We start from the raw sequence: 16554 nt of genomic DNA on the forward strand, positions 1-16554 counted from the left end.
ATGACAGAACAAGACTCTTTCCAGCCCTGTGCACATACCAGTGGCATGCCTCCCCTTCCCATCAGCTCATCCTCCTCATCCCTCTGCCCTTACCCCACCCATGTCCAGGTGATTCCCCATCCCACCCCCATCTGCCTGCTCATCCTCGCCACATCTTCACCCCTCTCATGAATTCACAGGCCCTTCACTCCCTCCAGTGCCCGGGGCACACTGCCATCCTTCATCCACCCCTCCCCCGGGTGAGGGCAGCACACATGGCATTATCCCCAGGCTACCAAAAGGTGAAACTGAGGCCCGGGAGGTGGGGTGGGAAAAGGGGAAAGCAGAGGTCCTGACCTCTCTGTCACCCCAGATGCAGCCCATGGGCTCTCCTCTCTGCCCCTCTCTCACCCTGCTCTTCTCCAGCCCTGGGGACAGACCTTCCCAGAGTCATAGCCGATGACCTGGTGGGAAAGGCTGGGAAGGCTGTTACCCGCTGCTCCTTCTAATCTGTCCTCTGTGCCCCCTGAAAATCAGAGGGTCAATCCCAGTTTCAGTGGGAACCACCAACCATCACCCACCCCCAATGCTGAGTTCAGACTCCTATCCTGGTTCATAGGCTAATGTACCCCATACTCTCTTACCCTGGTATTAGGTGCAGGTTAGAGAGGCTGTAGGCCCAGCTTGCCCCCAAAGCCTTCTCTAGGGAAGCCCCAGCCTCCTGAATGTGACTCATCCCCAGCAAACAGGACTAAGGAGAAAAATAGGAGTGTCCTGACAGAGCTAGGACCCCAAAAAACAGCAGTAGCTGTCAGCCTTCCACCACCCCTCACTGTGCCCCTCCCCAGTGCCTTTTGCTTTGTTCAGCCAGTGGGGAGCACATTTTCTCAAGGAAGGAAGGTTAGGACTATAATGTTGTGCAACTTAGCGGCCATGAAAGATGTAAGGATGTAGTCAGCATAGTGCAGGCTGGGTGTGAGATAAGGGCCACAGGGATGTATGGAGTTATCGTTGGTCTCCAAAGGTCTTAGGACAGCAGCCCTGCTTGTCAGCAATGGAAATAAATTTCCCCTTGCCCCTCCTGCCCTTGTACTCCCCCACTCTCTCTCTATCTCTCTCTCTCACACACACACACACACACACACACAGGTTTCCCTGCCTCCAAGAGCTGGGCTGATCTCAGACACTGGACACAGACACATCTATCTCTTTCTTGTTCCTTTGTGGAACCCAAGAGTCATTTTGGCAACTTCCTGGACCTTCATCCTCCACTCCCAAAGGCACTTACGTTTGAAAATCACTTCTACCCCTCTAGTCCCCATCACAAGTGGACATCAGTTTCCAAGAGCTGAGCCTGGCTGGAGCTTGTTGGGAGGCCTTAGCCACTATCTCCATTTTCCTGATCTGGGATGAATAGGGACAAGGGCCAGGGATCAGAGAAGGATGTGTTGACAAGGGAGCTAATGGCAGTCTCCTCCTCCAAGCCACCCTGTTCAACAAGATGAGCATGCACCCTTTCCCCACCCATGCCACTTTCCTGACACAATTCCCTGCCCTCCACCACCCCCTGATTAGCCAGGCATACCTGCTCACACAATCCTACCACTACAAGACAAACATCCTGCCTCCCCTGGAGGAGACGCCATTAAGGCCCAAAGAAACTGCTCACCCACCACTCCCATTCCCCACTCCTCCAGATTTGAGGTCACAGGATGTTCATGAGTATCTGTCACAACCAATAGCTACCACTTACTGTAAGCCTAAGTGGCTTCCTGATGGTTGCTATATACTGCAATGCTAAGAAGTAGAGTACACTTGCCTCTTGAGGAAGTTTACATTGATTAATTTTGAACGGTAGCCTATTATTGAGGGGGACACTGGTGATGAACTTAGCTACTTTCCTAAGGAAGAAGATGCAGAGGCAATATAGACCCATGTCTGAGTAGGGATGTGGGGAAGGGGTCTAGCCCTCCCTATAAGCTTCTCCTTAGGTATCTAGCCTTGCTGGGGTTCAGAAGAGAGTACAGGGGTGGGAATGTCCTCCAGAAATCTGCAAGACTTCTGCAAGAAATCTGAGATTCGCTTGAGGAGAGGGGTGGCAGCCAGAAAGCAGAAGAACGTGTACCTTGGGGGTAGGGACAAGGTCAGGGAGATTGAGTGGGTGTTGCTCTAGAGCTGTAAGCAAGGCAAGATCGGAGAATGAGATCCAGGGCAGGGCCAGGCAGTGATGGAGAAACAGGTCATGGGGAAATGGAAGAGTTTCGCAGGCTGGCTGCCGCTAGGACCTTGAGGTGGACCAGGCTTCCAGGGTCCCCCAGTGAGCCTGCTCCAATCCCTTTTGTGGTCCTTGCCACCTGAGGCCAGATTCCCTGCACCTGGTATCAGGAAGGCCCACTTTGGGATGCTGATAATTCCAACTCCTCCCGAACTTCCCATTTCCCTACTAAGCTTTCCCCATGTACATTGCACTGGGGCAGCCTTCTCCAAACCATGTTCTACAAGGGTTCCTCAAAAAACAATATCCATGGTGAAATAAATTTGAAACACAAATAAATTTGAGAACTTACATGGAAAGTTCAGCTGTTTCCTCCTATGAAACTTTCATAGTCTTTCATAGGTGAAGGTACACTGCAGCTCTACAGGGCACCCTGAATGTATTTCCTACATTGATTTGGCCACAGAACCCTCTTTGAAAGAACAGATAAAATATCCCCTAGGTCACTTTTGTCATAGACATACACAGTCTGGGAACAGCATTCCTGAGTTATCTGAGTTTTCTGGGGGCTGTTTCTTGGAGGAGAAAACCTGCCCAGAGCCCAGGAGAGAATCCTTCAGTCGGTCCTGGGAGGAGTAGCTCCCAAGAACTTGGTATTCCTTAAGGCTCCCAGATCCCTGCCAGCTGACTGACTGCCTGGCACCAAGAGGCCACAGTTCTTGCTTCATGGGGTACCAGGCAGGTAAGAAGGAAAGTCTCAATGACCAGTAGGACAACTTCCCATCTTCCCTCACCCCGCTTACCTAAATCATCCTCCCCCCGACCCACCCCACCTTCCCCACCACCCATGGAGCCACATCTATTAGACAGATTTTCGAGGAGATTTCAGAGCCCTCCACCCAGCCCTGACTCCAGTCCCTTCAGCTACAAGTATGACCCCAAGTGCCTGACTTGGTTTTTCTCATTCATCACTGTGCACTTTGATTTCTAACCTTAGCCTCGCGGATGATGCCAGTTTGTTCTGTGATTTTTCCCCTTTTCCTTCTCCAGATGTCCAAATGGATTCTTCGGACAGAGATGTTTGGAGAAACTGCCTTTGCGATTGTACATGCCAGATCCTAAGCAAAGTATGTTTGAAGATACAAACACAAGTCCCTGCTCCTTAGAAAGCTTCCGGGTGCAGTCCCCCCAATGTAGGGCGTAGGGCCAGGGGTGTTGGTTGTTTTGATCTTTGGCTGTTTTGTTTTGTTTCTCTTTTCTTTTTTGTATTTTGGTTTGTTAGTTCTTTTTGTTTTGTTTTGTTTTGTTTTGCTTTGTTTTCATTTTTGGCCTAATCCTTGGGTTTAAAGTTCAGGGCTGCAGGTAAGGGGCAGAGTGGCAAGGCCAATACAAATGGTAACGGTGGCAAGGAACCCAGCTGGCATTGGCAGGAGCCCGTGCCGGGGTGTTGCAATGCCTGTGTCTTGCTATCCTGGCTCTCTCTTTCTGGTTTTCTTTCTTTTGGTAGGTGTCCTGTGGGATACACCGGGGACAGGTGTCAGCAGTTCGCAATGGTCAACTTCTCCAGTATGTCTCTTTCTTCTACTTCTTCTCTTCCCTGGTGACTGACAGTCTCCCCCTGGGGAGGGATGGGCCCTTGCTTAGCAAGACTACGGGGAGATGCAGAGGGTGTCCTGCGCTCCTTAGAGGAGACAGAAATGCCCCCTGGCACCCCCACCTCCACATGTGGACTGTACCTCCTGGGCACAGTAATGCCAAGTTCTCTCTGAAGCAGCCAGGGCCACACCCAGGCCTCCTCCCGACTTCTGGGGTCAGGCAGCCTGGCCAGAATGGGAGGAAGCATTTGCAGAACCCTCCCCTGCCTCTGAAGGCTGCCTGAGGGTACCGATGGGGCTGGCAGTGAGTGTGCGCGTGTGTATGCCTATGTGTTTGAGAGAGAAAAAAAGTTCTCAGAAAGCCCATTTTCCAGTCTGGCCAGAGTTTGTTTGTTTGTTTTGAGGGTTTGGAAATGGGGTAGAGGGAAGGAAGAGGAATTAAGGGAGAGCAGGACCCAGGGCAATGGTTTCCATGAATACCAAAGATATTTATGTGGCTACAGGATGGTGGGAGAGGGGGCAGGGGTTGGTGCTGGAGATGCTAAAAAGTTGAGGAAATGAGGAATTGAGGGGTAACTGATGACTCCAGCACCTCTGTGGTCTGAATCTTCCCATCTAGGATTTTATTCCCTTCCTTTCTTCAACTTCTGAGGTTGGAGCTTTCTCTTTTGCACAGTTTGCCAAGAAAAAAAAAAAGAAAAGAAAAGGAAGGAAGAAAGAAAAGTGAGCCCCGAGGCCCAAGGACCCAGTCATAATTATGGAGTGTTTTTTTTTTTTTTTTTTAATTTGGGGCCTGAGAGCAGTTCCTTCCAGCACCGCCAGGTGGGGGTGGAGCAGAACGAAAAGCCTCTGGCCGGCCATTGATTCTGCTTGAGGACCAGGGGTCCGCTGGCTTGCAAGGCCTGTCCCCAGTCACCCATCCCATCCTGCAGAGCAGGCTAGGCCCCTGCATGCCACCACCCCCCGCCTGCCACCTCCTCTTCTCCAGGGAGGACAGCTGGGCCCAAAGAGGAGTTTGGAACCGAGTGTCCATGTGGCACTGGATACTGGGAGGTAGAACTCTGGGAGGTGCTGAAGGTGGGATCCAGGGGACCATGTAGGTAGCCCTTGGAGAAAAGGGGTTTGGGGATTTAGGTCTCAGGGTGGAGAAATGATCCTTCCCAGTCCTTCTCAGACCACAGCACAAAAGGTCAGCAAGTTACTCCCCACCCCAACCCCACAGGGGCGTAGAGACCCCTGGGGGATGGGAGCTGCTTGGCCCAGATGGTCAACTATCTTAATAGAGTGTGGGAGGCCAAGGAGGAAGGGCAGAGCCTGTGGGCAGGACATGTGGCCCAACAGAATTCTCTAGAACGCAGGCTCTGCAATTATTTCAGAGTCATACCCAGCCCTGAGTGCAGGACTGTAGAGCAGGAGGGCCCCCAGGAGAAGGCAGAGCCCAGGCAGAGCTGGGGGCCAGGTGAGAGAGACAGTGGGGCAATATTCCTCTTGGCAGAGAGCCTCCCAGGCTTGTGGGACTGTTCTGGACGGGGAGTCCCAGCCTGTCCTGAATCAGAGCAGCCGAGCCTCCGGAACCCGGGCCGCTATCCAAGGCCTCTCTGCCAGCTGGGCTGCTTCAGCTTTCAGCCTAAATCTGCTAGGAAGGTCAGCAGGGTCCCAGGAGCCCAGAAAAGAGCCCACAAAGGCAGTCCAGGCCCTTCTGCCTAGTGTGTTCAGTAGCTTGACTGTTACCTTTTCGTAAAGGATTTATGCTCTTCAAGCACTTTCCCAGAGAGCACTTCATGTACTGCTCTAGCAGATAATTACTGAAAAGGTAGTGTAAAGTGCTGGCTTAAGTGTTCAGGCTTCGGATTCAAAGAGACCTCAGTAAAAATGCCAACTGCTGAGCTGACTAGCTCTGGGGCCTCTTTAACTTCTCAATTTGTTTTCTCATCTGTAAAATGGGGATGATGACATTTATGCCTGTGGGGTTACTGTGAGGATGAAATGAACTGCTGCATATGAAGGGCTTAGCAGAGAGCCTGCCATTGTGATTGGAGTGCAGTTTAGTACCTCTCCCAGCTACAGCTGGTATGGGGGTGGTGGGCAGCATCAGGCCCCTAGGGGCTGACTCCCATCACATCCTGAGCAAAGTGTCCAACCTTCACACCCTGCCCAGATAGCATCTAGACCAGGTTATCTTTTGCAGAGATCAAGGAAAGAGCCTGTGACTGCAATAGCACATTGAAGCTTCTCTTTCTTCCACAAACAGCCCCTCCGCTCCCCATAGGTCAAAGCTTGTCCATCTTTATGTCCCCATGTAAAAGAGCACATATACTTGTACACACAAGCACAAACGTGTGAGCATGGGCTCATACATGCACACACAATCATGTTCTTACACACCTGCACACATGCGCAAACCCATGGGCATGTGCTCACACCTGCAAGCACATGTGCAAACACAGGAGCTCATGCTCACATCTGTACACACATCTGCCTCCTTGTCCAGGCACCCTATGACTGTATGTAATGGGACACGTCCAGGATGAAGAATTTGCATATTGTCTGGTAAGCACAGCCCTGTCAGGAGTCCAGCATCAGGTTGCCATGGTTACTGGTCAATATGCAAATTTCTGGTTAATAGGACCTTCCTGTGACTCAGTGGTGCCACTCCACCCTCACTGAGTGGCAGCCAATGAACATAATGAGTGGGAAGGTCTTCTCTTTGCTGGGGCGGACACAGCCATAGGCCCCTCATGTTCCATCCCACGCTTCCCAGTGAGAAAGCTGCCTACCCAGTGACTGGCCAAGCCCTCAGTGACCCCACCAATCATGCCAGCCACCACTCTAAACAGTACTGGCCTTTGACTCAAAAAGGAGGCCAGCTAGGAGCCCTAGAAGCTGCAGCTGCTACTATTCGGTTCCCAGAGGAGTGACACAGAAGAAAACACTTAAAGAGCTTTGGGAGCCCTGCTCACTTCTCCAGATGGTCATTGTCCTCAGCAATACCCAGCCAGGCCTGCCCAGAAACTCAGTGGGCAGGAAAGCCATGGCTTAGCACCAAGGGACCAAAGGATCTGGCCTCCAGTCTCCCTTCTGCCTCCTAATTTGCTGTGTGACCTTGGGAAAGTGTCCTAGCATCACTGGGCCTCAGCTGCCTCATCTAATACAACAACCTCATCGGAAAGTGGGGCCCAGACCAGCTCTATGAACCCAATCCTCTTTGCGTCCCGGGTGTTGTGGTCAACCTGGGCTGTTCTCTTAGGGCAGCAAGGCTAGATATCCAAATAATGTGAGCTCTCCAGCTGCCTGAAGGGTCCCTGGGCCACAGCATTAACTACTCAGTGAGAGGTGCGCCAGGGTTCTTTGAGAATTGTCAAGTTTGTGCTGTCTACTCAGCACGCCTGACCAGCCCTGGGACACCCTGGAGAGGAGTGGACAAACTATACTTAGGGCAACTTTTTCCTGCCTCCAAGCAGTCAGAGTGGGACTGCAAAGAAACCAAAACGTCCAGCTCACTCCCCAACCTGGGATTTAATAGCTATACAAGAAGGGCTTGTGTCTGGAAGGGCTAGGAGTAATGAATGCTTCATTGGTATGGTCTCTGCATGGAACTGGGGGGTTGAAGCCCCAGGATCTTCCTCCAGGCTCTTTAGTCAGAGCCATCACAGTCCCTGGCTCAGAGCCACCCTGCTCTCCCGCCCTTTTCCAAATGCAGAACCCTCTGGAATCCCTATCAGGAAGTAGACGAGAGGTCCAGGGACGGACAATGCGTAGGACTTCCTGCAGATTGCCACGTGCTCGCCTTCCTCCGAGGCAGATGACAATATCAGACACAGTGTCACACCCTCCCTGGATCTAATGGAGCTGACTGTGCACCTGGGGAAGCCAGAGAGTCAGCAAATCCAGGCTAGAAGGAGCGGGGCCCTGCACACGTGCTGAGCTCATGCCTTCCAGGCTTGTTCACATCTTCCTCTAGCTGTGTGCAAGCACTTTGGACAGACAAGGAAACAGGGATTATGGCTTACCCACATCCACATAGTGAATTAGGGATGAAACTGAGACTCCAGGCCTGTAGACTGATGCTGGCTGCTACATTAGAATGGTAGGTGAGCTTTTTAAAAACACTGTTGAGGTTTCTGGGCTCCCACCTCAGAGCCAGACTTCCTCAGTCTGGACAATTCAGAAGCTCAGCCAGGTTTGCAAACCTCCTGGGATCCTATGCCCCAGCCTGATGCCCACGTAACAGATAAGAGACTGAGACTTAGCTAGATTGGTATCACTCAGGGTGGCACAGCAGTAGGTCAGTGCAGAGCTGACCCTTGAGTCAGGGTCCTTTTATTTAACCCTTCAATGATATGGGGGTCTCCATCACAGGGTCCTGAAATCACACATTCAAAACACGATCCCACTTCCAAGACTGTCATTTGTCCACCATTTGAGGAGCTCAGACATTCTACAAGTGAACCCACTTGTCTCTTCCTGTGAATTGCAGTTTGCTCTTCTTGGTAGTGAAATCAGGCTCAGGCACCATGACTCAGCCCTGTAGGCTTCTAGGGTGTTGGGGTGTCAAGTAGAGAAGTGACCTGCTATCTGGAGCCTCATCCTCTTCCTCTTCCTGCTCCCTCCCACAGACTCTGAAGCTCCCCACCCGGGCTCCCAGTAGGTGGACAGGCCAGCTTGGCCTGTGGGGCAGAGCAGGGACATGGGGCAAGTCTGGGGACCTCATGCCTGCACTCTGAACAAAAAAAAAAAATAGGGCCCCCAACAAGGGAGCTGGGCAAGCTGTCTGCAGGAAGGCTTGAGAGTTGAGAGTGCTGAAGGCCTGGCACTGACCGCTGGGAGGAGCAGGGGAGCTCCTGAGACCCCACCCCCACTTACCTTTCCTCCCAGGGACATTTGCCAACTGACTCTTGTGCCTCTGCCTCCCCAACAGGTACTAACCCCACAGCTCATCTCTAAAGAGCCTGCCCTGCCTGCTGTTTCTAACATCTCCTCTCTCTACCCTCCTTGGGGCTCTTGGGGACTGGGTGTCAGGGAAGGAGCTCAGGAGGCTGGGAGGGGACACTACTAACCTGCTTTCACCTCGCAGGCTGGCTGCCCGGTGTCTGAGGAGTCCTGACCAACGTTTCTGTCTCTCTCTCTCCCCCTATCCCTGTCCACCTGTCTCTCTCCCTCCACCCCTCCCTTTCTGACCCTCCTCTCTTCTGCACTGCCAGAGCACCTTGGATTTGAATTAAAGGGTATGAAACCTCTGTGTGTCACTCAGCACCATCTGCGTGGCCCCTCTTCACAGCCTCCGATGCCATGTGTGCTGAATGTTTGGTTTCCTTTCCAAAAAATGGACAAGGGATGATTCCAAAAATCTCTCCTGGCCCCATCAAGATGTCCTATCATAAACTATGTTGATTTAGCAGGAGACGAAAGAAGGTCACGAACAACAGGGCACTCAGGGGTTCGGACCGTGGCCCTCAGTGTACAGTAGCATCCCTTACATAGGGGAGATCTATTGCTAGGAAGGCTCAGAGGGGAGGGCCCTCTCCTGAGCTGAGTGCAGCCCCACAGGCTGGCTGGACAAGAGACAGGCCCCACGTGTGAACATGGCCCCTCGAAGGGCTGGTGTCCAGGAACCACAGAAGCCTGGTTTCGAGAGTTGTGCAGAGAGGCATCCCTTTCCATTTGACTTCAGTCTTCTTTCCTTTCCCCATTTCCATGTCCATTGCTTTTCATCCTGCACCAGGCCAGCAGCTGATAACTCTATTTGCCTCTGTCCCTTCCCTGTGTCTGTCTGCCCGGCTTTGCCATCTGCTTGAGGCTGTCATTCCCTCCATGATCTGACCCCACATTGGCAAGACCAGCCGGGGTCTGGGTTGGGCTGGCCTCTAGGACCTGCCCCTTGTCTCTCAGCTCAGAATCTTAAATGTGTCCTCCTGCCACCTGCTACTACCACCCTCTGGCCCCTGGAAGACTCCTTGGGCTAGAAGGGACTTTAAGGGGTTAGTGTTTCTGGCTCTCTGGCTTTGTGCCGGGAGGCTCATCCATAGTCTCAAGTGTCCAGGCATAAGACAACAGGAGAGAGGCAGGGGCTCAGAAGGTGGGGGCTGCAGTGGGGTGGGATCTCAGACGTAGTACAGAGCCTACCATTATGGAAAGGCTGCTCTCGTGGCTGATTTGGGGAGGTTTCCTAGCACCACCACCTATCCTCTATCAGCTGTTCTCAGTAGAAGATAGATTGCAAAGTTTGTGTGTAAGAGTGCATCCGTCTATAGCAACTGGCTGTGATGGGGTGGTGGGAGAGGCATTGAGTCTATGTGGGGTCTGTGATGGTGGCAGGGTGCACAGGGGTGAATCTGCAGGTACATGTGTGTTGTTGACAGTCTATACCTTGTGAGGTCTCTCAGGGCAGGATTGGCAGCAGGTGGAGGGGCTGTGGAATGCCTTTGTGTCAAGGGTTGAACATTGTGCAGGTGGAACTGTGAGTGCGTGGAGTTGAGTATGAGTGTGCACATATGTCAGTGTCTATAAGGCTGGTCTGTATATTCACCCACTCACCAATGCAACAAACATCTATGGAACAGAATTTACCCGACACACGGTCCCTGCCCTCCTGGGCTCACATTCACAGGTGACAAGCAAACAGGAAAGACATCAGGTGGTGTTCAGTGCTGCACAGAAAATAAAATGAGGTAATGGGATAGTGCCTGGCTGGAGTGGGGTGCTAGTGTAGCTAAGTGGTCAGGGAAGGCTTATCTGAGGAGGTGACATCTGTTTTAAGACCTGATGAAAAGTGGCCAACCCTGTAAACAACCAGGGGGGAGTCCTGCAGAGGGTGGCACAGCAGGTATAGAGATCGTGTGGTTGGAGTGGGCTTGCCTTGTTCAGTGGATGGAGAGACTTCCAGCAGCTCTGAAGCACAGTGAACACAGGGAGAGGACCACAGATGAGATCCAAAAGGAAGGCTGGGACCAAGCAGCCAGGGGCCTCAGAGGCCATGGTAAGGCTTTGGGTTGCATTCAAGTCGCAGTGGGAAACCGTCTTGAGTTTCTAAACAGGGGAGTAAAATGATCTGCTTTATGGCTGTAAATAAATGTAGCTTTGGATGGACAATAGCCTGGGCTGGGGGCAGGGTGGGGAGGAGTGGAAGCAGAAAGACCCGTCAGAAGGTGACCATCTCCAGGTGAGAGGTGACACCATCCTGGACTAAGTTGGAAGCAATGGAAATGGTAAGGCTCAATCAGCCCCAGGATCTACTTGGGAAGAGGAGCTGCGAAGACTTGCAGCTGGATCTGGCATCAGGGTAGGTGGGAAGAAAGGGAGTAATCAAGAATGAGCCCAAGGTGTGGGCCCTGAGCAACAGGAAAAGTGGTGCTGCACCCATGAGCTGGGAAGAGTTGAAGAAGAGTTTGGAAAGAGGGTAAGGAATCAGGGGTTCTGTTTGGTCGTGACCCTTGGATGCATGAGTCTGGAGCCCAACATGGCCCAAGCAGGATGCAACTGATTAAATGCCTGCAGAGAAAAGGACATGAATAGCAAGCAGAAAGGGAACACAGATGACTCCAATAGGAAAAATGCTCAACCTCACTCGTGAGTGAAATGGAAATAAAAACTACACTGAGACAGCACAGTTCACCCCCTGGACTGGCAAACTCAACAAGTCTGATAACAGCATGGAGTGAGGGGAACCAGTCCTGTCATCCATGTCTGATGGGACAGAGGCTGCCAATGGGTGCAGACTCGATGGAGGGCCATCTGGCACAATCAGACTTCAGGGAGCAGTCAGGGCAGGACATATAAATTTGAGAGTCTGCAAATAGATGGTATTTAAAATCTGAGTCTGAGTTAAATCACTAAGGGAGAGAGGGCAGGTGCAGGAAAGAAAGAAACCTGAGCCCAGGCCCTTCTACCTTCCCAGCCAGTAGAAGAGACGAAAGCATGGCTAAGACAGAGACAGGTCAGCCAGTGAAGTAGGAGGGAGAGAACCATTCCAAAGCCCAGGGGGAGTGGGCCCCAGAAGGAGGGGATCAGCTGGGAAGGAAGCAAGTGACCTCAGGACTTGGTGGCCTGGAGGTTGTTGGTGCCTGTGACCAGAGTGGTCTCAGAGGAGTGATGGAGACACATGCCTGACTGTGAGGCAGGTGAATGGGGCGTGAGAGCTAGAGTCAGGGCTATGGGCACAGAGCCAAGAGATGGGGACCTAGGGTGGAGGTCTGGTTGTTTACAACTCGATCCGACTGTGTGTCAGTGGGCATGGCCGTGTGTATGCACCTATGGCTGCAGTGTGTATTAACTGTGTGTGTGTGCATATGTTTGTGCAGGTGTGTGTGAGTGAAGGGGTCTGTCTGTGAATCAGATAGGCATAGTTAGAAATATCTGTGTGTCTGGAGGGTTTGTAGCCCTGGGTGTTTCCTGGTGTGTACACCTTTGCCGCAGGATATGCTGCAAGCCCAAGAGGTTAGGGACATTTCCCAGGGCTCCGCCAAGGCATTGAGGTCCAGCCTCCACTTCCCCCTGAGCTGGGAGGAGGGCACAGTGTGGAGGGACAGTCAGCAGGTGTGGTGTGCAGGGGTGGGGTCTCTGGGCTGTAGCCTTGACTATAGCTAGCACTGTCACCTTTTACTTTTCCCTCCTCCTGGCTTTCTCTGTTTTAGAAGGATGGGGGTTGCCCCAGTAGCAGCAGAGGGTAAAGAGGACAGTTGGCCTTTGGGAGGGCTTTGAGGCCCAGCCTAGCTCAGCTCCTCAGCAAGGGTGGGGGCTGTTCCTTGCACACCAGTACTTTCCTAAATGCCAGGGGTCCATGGTGCCACTGGCGGGCTTCTCACAAGCAGAGACAACAGGCCTGGTGTGGGCCAGGGCCACACCCTGACCAGGCTGCAGGGGTAGACAAAGGCATTCCCATGATCACTACCATGAAAAACAACTCCTCTTGGCCCACCAAGGTTCTTTGCAGCTACCAGGCCATTGTGGAGCACGGCAGGGTTGCCTACCAGACTGGGCTGTCCTCCCCTGCTCTACAGCCTCGGGAGCTTTGCCTCCACTCCATCCCTTCCCATTCCCCTGCATTTTCCACTCATGTGCTCTGGGCAGGCAAGGGGCTTGGGGAGGGGAACTCAGGGGGAGTTGTGTGTGACCAGATCCATGGGTGGGCGGGAGCTGTGGGGGAGTGGAAGGCAAAAGAGAGCGTGCAGGAGGGAAGGAACTGGCTGGGGAGAGAAGGAATGGAAAGGAGCTGGGCAGGACCTGAGCTGGGGAGAGCCTATGGCTTTGGGAGCAAAGGGGTCTCTGCACCACTATCCCCATGGGGTCTGCCTCCTGCCCCACCCCTCACATCCCCCCTACCTCTGCAGAAGCCGAAGAGCTGTACCAGAAGAGGGTGCTGACTATCACGGGCATCTGCGTGGCTCTGCTGGTCGTGGGCATCGTCTGTGTGGTGGCCTACTGCAAGACCAAGTGAGTGTCAGGCACTCGGGCTGGGGACAGGCCAAGCCAAGGGATGGGCCTCCAAGAATGAAGTAGAGGCAGAGGGTTGGGGAGACAGGCCCCAGGGCACTGAGGAAGAATGGTCACGAGCACAGGGTTTGGAAGAAGACAAATCTGGGTTCAAATTCAGCTCTGCTATTTCCTATGTAACCTTGAGCAAATTGATGGTTCCTCATGGGAATGATCCTGGTATGTACCTCAAAGGACACTGAGGACCTGAGCAGGAGCGTGCAGCTGACCCCACAGGCTCCTGGAGCAGGCGCCCTGTCAAGTGGGCAGGCACCGGGTAGTGTTGTGGAGGAGCGCAGAGAGGACAGCTGCATTCCCAAAGAAAGACAGATGCCTCAAAGCACTGCCTGACCCAACCTTGGGAGCAATTGACACAAGAGGACAGAGAAGGCAGGGTTGGGCCCCCTCTGGGCAGAAGAGAGGTAGGGGCAGAACCTTGGGGCAAGGAGAATAAGGGAACAGAGAGGGAGCCGGGCAGTACAAGCTAAAAGACAGCACAGATGAGGGTCAGCTGTACTCCCGGAGCATGAGCAGCCCAGACTAGCTGGAGCAAAGGGCCAGGGACGGGAAAAAAGAGGGCATGAGTCTAAAAGGATAGCTGGGACCCAGATGGCACCATAGGGCCTTGGATGCCGAGCTAGGGAGTTTGGGTTTACCCAACAAAGGCTATAGATGTGCTGAAAGATGTACTGAAAGATGACAGGTTTGTAACAACTGTTCATATCTGGAAAGCAAGGGTCTGGACTGGACAGAGCTAACATTCTGGGGACTGAGCCCCTGGTCTGGACTCATGCTGCCCCATCTGTGGCATCTGAAGTCCTGCTGGCCTTGTCTTGAATGAATCCAGGACCAGAAAGTCTGGAGGAAGGTGAGGAGGGAGTTGGGGCCCAGTGAGCCCAGAGGAGACTGGGCCCAAGAGGGAAAACTGAGTCCAAGAATTGGAGAAAAAGCAAGCCGCCTGTCCTGCCCCCAATGCATTTACTCACTTCTTCAACAAACATTCATTCAGTGCCTGCTGGACACCAGGCCCTGCCTCAGGCTTATGGCCGGTGCTCTGAGCAAGTGGTCCAGTGTCATGGGACACCTTTTAGAGGCACCTAACCTCGGCTGGGGAGCAGGAAGGGTTTCCCTGAGGAAGCAGCATTTAGGCCAGGGCCTGAGAGGTAAACAAGAGTTAGCATGTGAAGAGGAGAGATATTCCAGGTGAATGGCCTGGCATGCGCAAAGGCCAGGAGGCCAGAGAGGGCAGGGTATAGCGGGGGATCAGAAACAAGCTCACCACAGAGGCAGCTAGCTGGGGTGCTGGGTGGGCAGCGAGAGACAGGGCTGGGAGAGAATCAGGACACTAAGGCCCAATAAAGGGGTTTTATTTTCATTTTTGCAAGTACTTAGTAGGTGTATATGTTTATAGGGTACATTAGATATTTTGAAACAGGCATGCAATGCATAATAATCATATCATGTATTCTATTCATCCCCCCAAGAATTTATCCTTTGTGACCTTGAGCAAACTGATGGGTCCTCATGGACCTTTGTGTTACAAGCAATCCGGTTATACTCTTTTAAATGTACAATTAAATTATTATTGACTATAGTCACCCCATATGCTATCGAATACTAGGTCTTTTTCCTTCTTTCTAACTAGTTTTTGTACCCATGAACCATCCCCACCTCCCTCCCAACCGCCCACTTCCCTTCCCAACCTCTGGTAACCATCCTTCTACTCTCTATCTCCATGAGTTCACAATGAAGGGTCTTAAACAGGGGAGGGACATGATTAGATTTAATATCAAATAAATTGAGCATTTAATATGTGCCAATCTGAAGTAGTCCCACAGGCCCTGACTCCCTAGCCACAGCACCCACTTTATTTTCTTCATGGCACTTTATTGAAAATATCTAGTTCATTTCTTTGTTTATGTGTTAACCATCTGCTTCCTCTACTGGCCTGCAAGTTTCAGGAGGATGGATTCCCTATCTATCTATCTATCTTCTCTGCTCCAAAACAGTGTCTGGCACATAGTGACAACTCAATAAATACCAAATGAATGAATGAGGGAGAGAAAGAGGGAGTCAGCACTGTGCTTGAATATTTCATATACTTTTAATCATCAATAGTCTTTGGAACAGATAAATGATCATCCTGTCTTATAGATGAGGAAAAGTGAAACATGGAGAGCTTAAGTAACTTGCCCGGGGTTGCATAGCTAGAAAGGAGCGAAGTTCTACTCTCTGGGCAGAGCCCAAGCTCACTGCCACAATGCTCAGGTCCTGTTGGATTCAGGTGGTGGTGATGCTGCAGGGCAGCTTGAGTACAGGGAAGAGCAGTAGCCATGGCCGCCCTGGGCAGGGGGAAAAGCTGTTTCCCTAGAGAGATAGCTAGGGAAGTTCATCGTTGGCAAGTGGGGGGAATGCCAGTCTCACCTTCCCTTCCCTTGTACAGAAAACAGCGGAAGCAGATGCACAACCACCTCCGGCAGAACATGTGCCCGGCCCACCAGAACCGGAGCTTGGCCAATGGGCCCAGCCACCCCCGGCTGGACCCAGAGGAGATCCAGATGGCAGATGTGAGTGGCTTTCCTGAGCCCCCTTCTGAGCCCTCAGTGGACAGCCAGCCTTCTCATGCCCCCTGCAAGGATGGGTCAGGGCAGCAGCCAGCCTGTCCCATGGCCAGCCTTGCCTGCTAGGCACTGCCTCATCAGGATGGCTGGCCTTGCTTTGCTCACTTCCATAAGGAAGGGGTGGGGGTTGATTTGCTGGAGCCATCACTGCCCCAACATCAAGTCACTGTCACCCAGTGGGTCTCCCCAACCAGGAGCTCAGTCAGTGCTCATCACTTCCCTGTCCCCAACAAGAAAGAGTTGATTTGGTCCCCAGTCACTAACTCTCACCCAACTCTGTCTGTTCCAGTATATTTCCAAGAACGTGCCAGCCACAGACCATGTCATCAGGAGAGAAACTGAGACTACCTTCTCTGGGAGCCACTCCTGTTCTCCTTCTCACCACTGCTCCACAGCCACGCCCACCTCCAGCCACAGGTAGGCACCACCAAGGCCCATGGAAACTTGTAGACTCAAAAACTTCATCGGGCACAAAGTGCCCACTTACTCCGACATCCAGAGCTATTCAATACCCTCCCCTGAGTTTGCCACAGGAATCACAGCACACCTTAGCCTCCTCTCCAGAACTGCAGAGGCCAGTCCACACAGCACAAAGGCTCAGACAGCTCAAAAATAACATGGCTGGCTCCCTTCTTCCCTGGGAGCACCAGGAAATAGTCAGGGCCCTCACATACTG

The 16554-nt window shown here is 52.5% G+C and overlaps 1 protein-coding gene across 4 annotated transcripts in view; it reads left to right on the forward strand.

Moving 5' to 3' along the window:
• The window catches only part of NRG2 (neuregulin 2), a 260716-nt gene that overhangs the window by 238925 nt on the left and 5237 nt on the right, over nt 1-16554 (forward strand). For 3 of the 4 annotated variants that reach the window (XM_073010636.1, XM_008014663.3, XM_073010637.1), the window contains 4 exons: nt 3245-3321; nt 13116-13218; nt 15701-15824; nt 16168-16295. In XM_073010636.1, the coding sequence (XP_072866737.1) occupies nt 3245-3321; nt 13116-13218; nt 15701-15824; nt 16168-16295 (432 nt within the window). Of the gene's footprint in view, nt 1-3244; nt 3322-3701; nt 3761-13115; nt 13219-15700; nt 15825-16167; nt 16296-16554 lie in introns of all 4 variants that reach the window. The other variant, XM_008014664.3, reaches the window with a different exon arrangement.

Source organism: Chlorocebus sabaeus, chromosome 23 (assembly GCF_047675955.1).
Source record: "Chlorocebus sabaeus isolate Y175 chromosome 23, mChlSab1.0.hap1, whole genome shotgun sequence".
Taxonomy (NCBI): domain Eukaryota; kingdom Metazoa; phylum Chordata; class Mammalia; order Primates; family Cercopithecidae; genus Chlorocebus; species Chlorocebus sabaeus.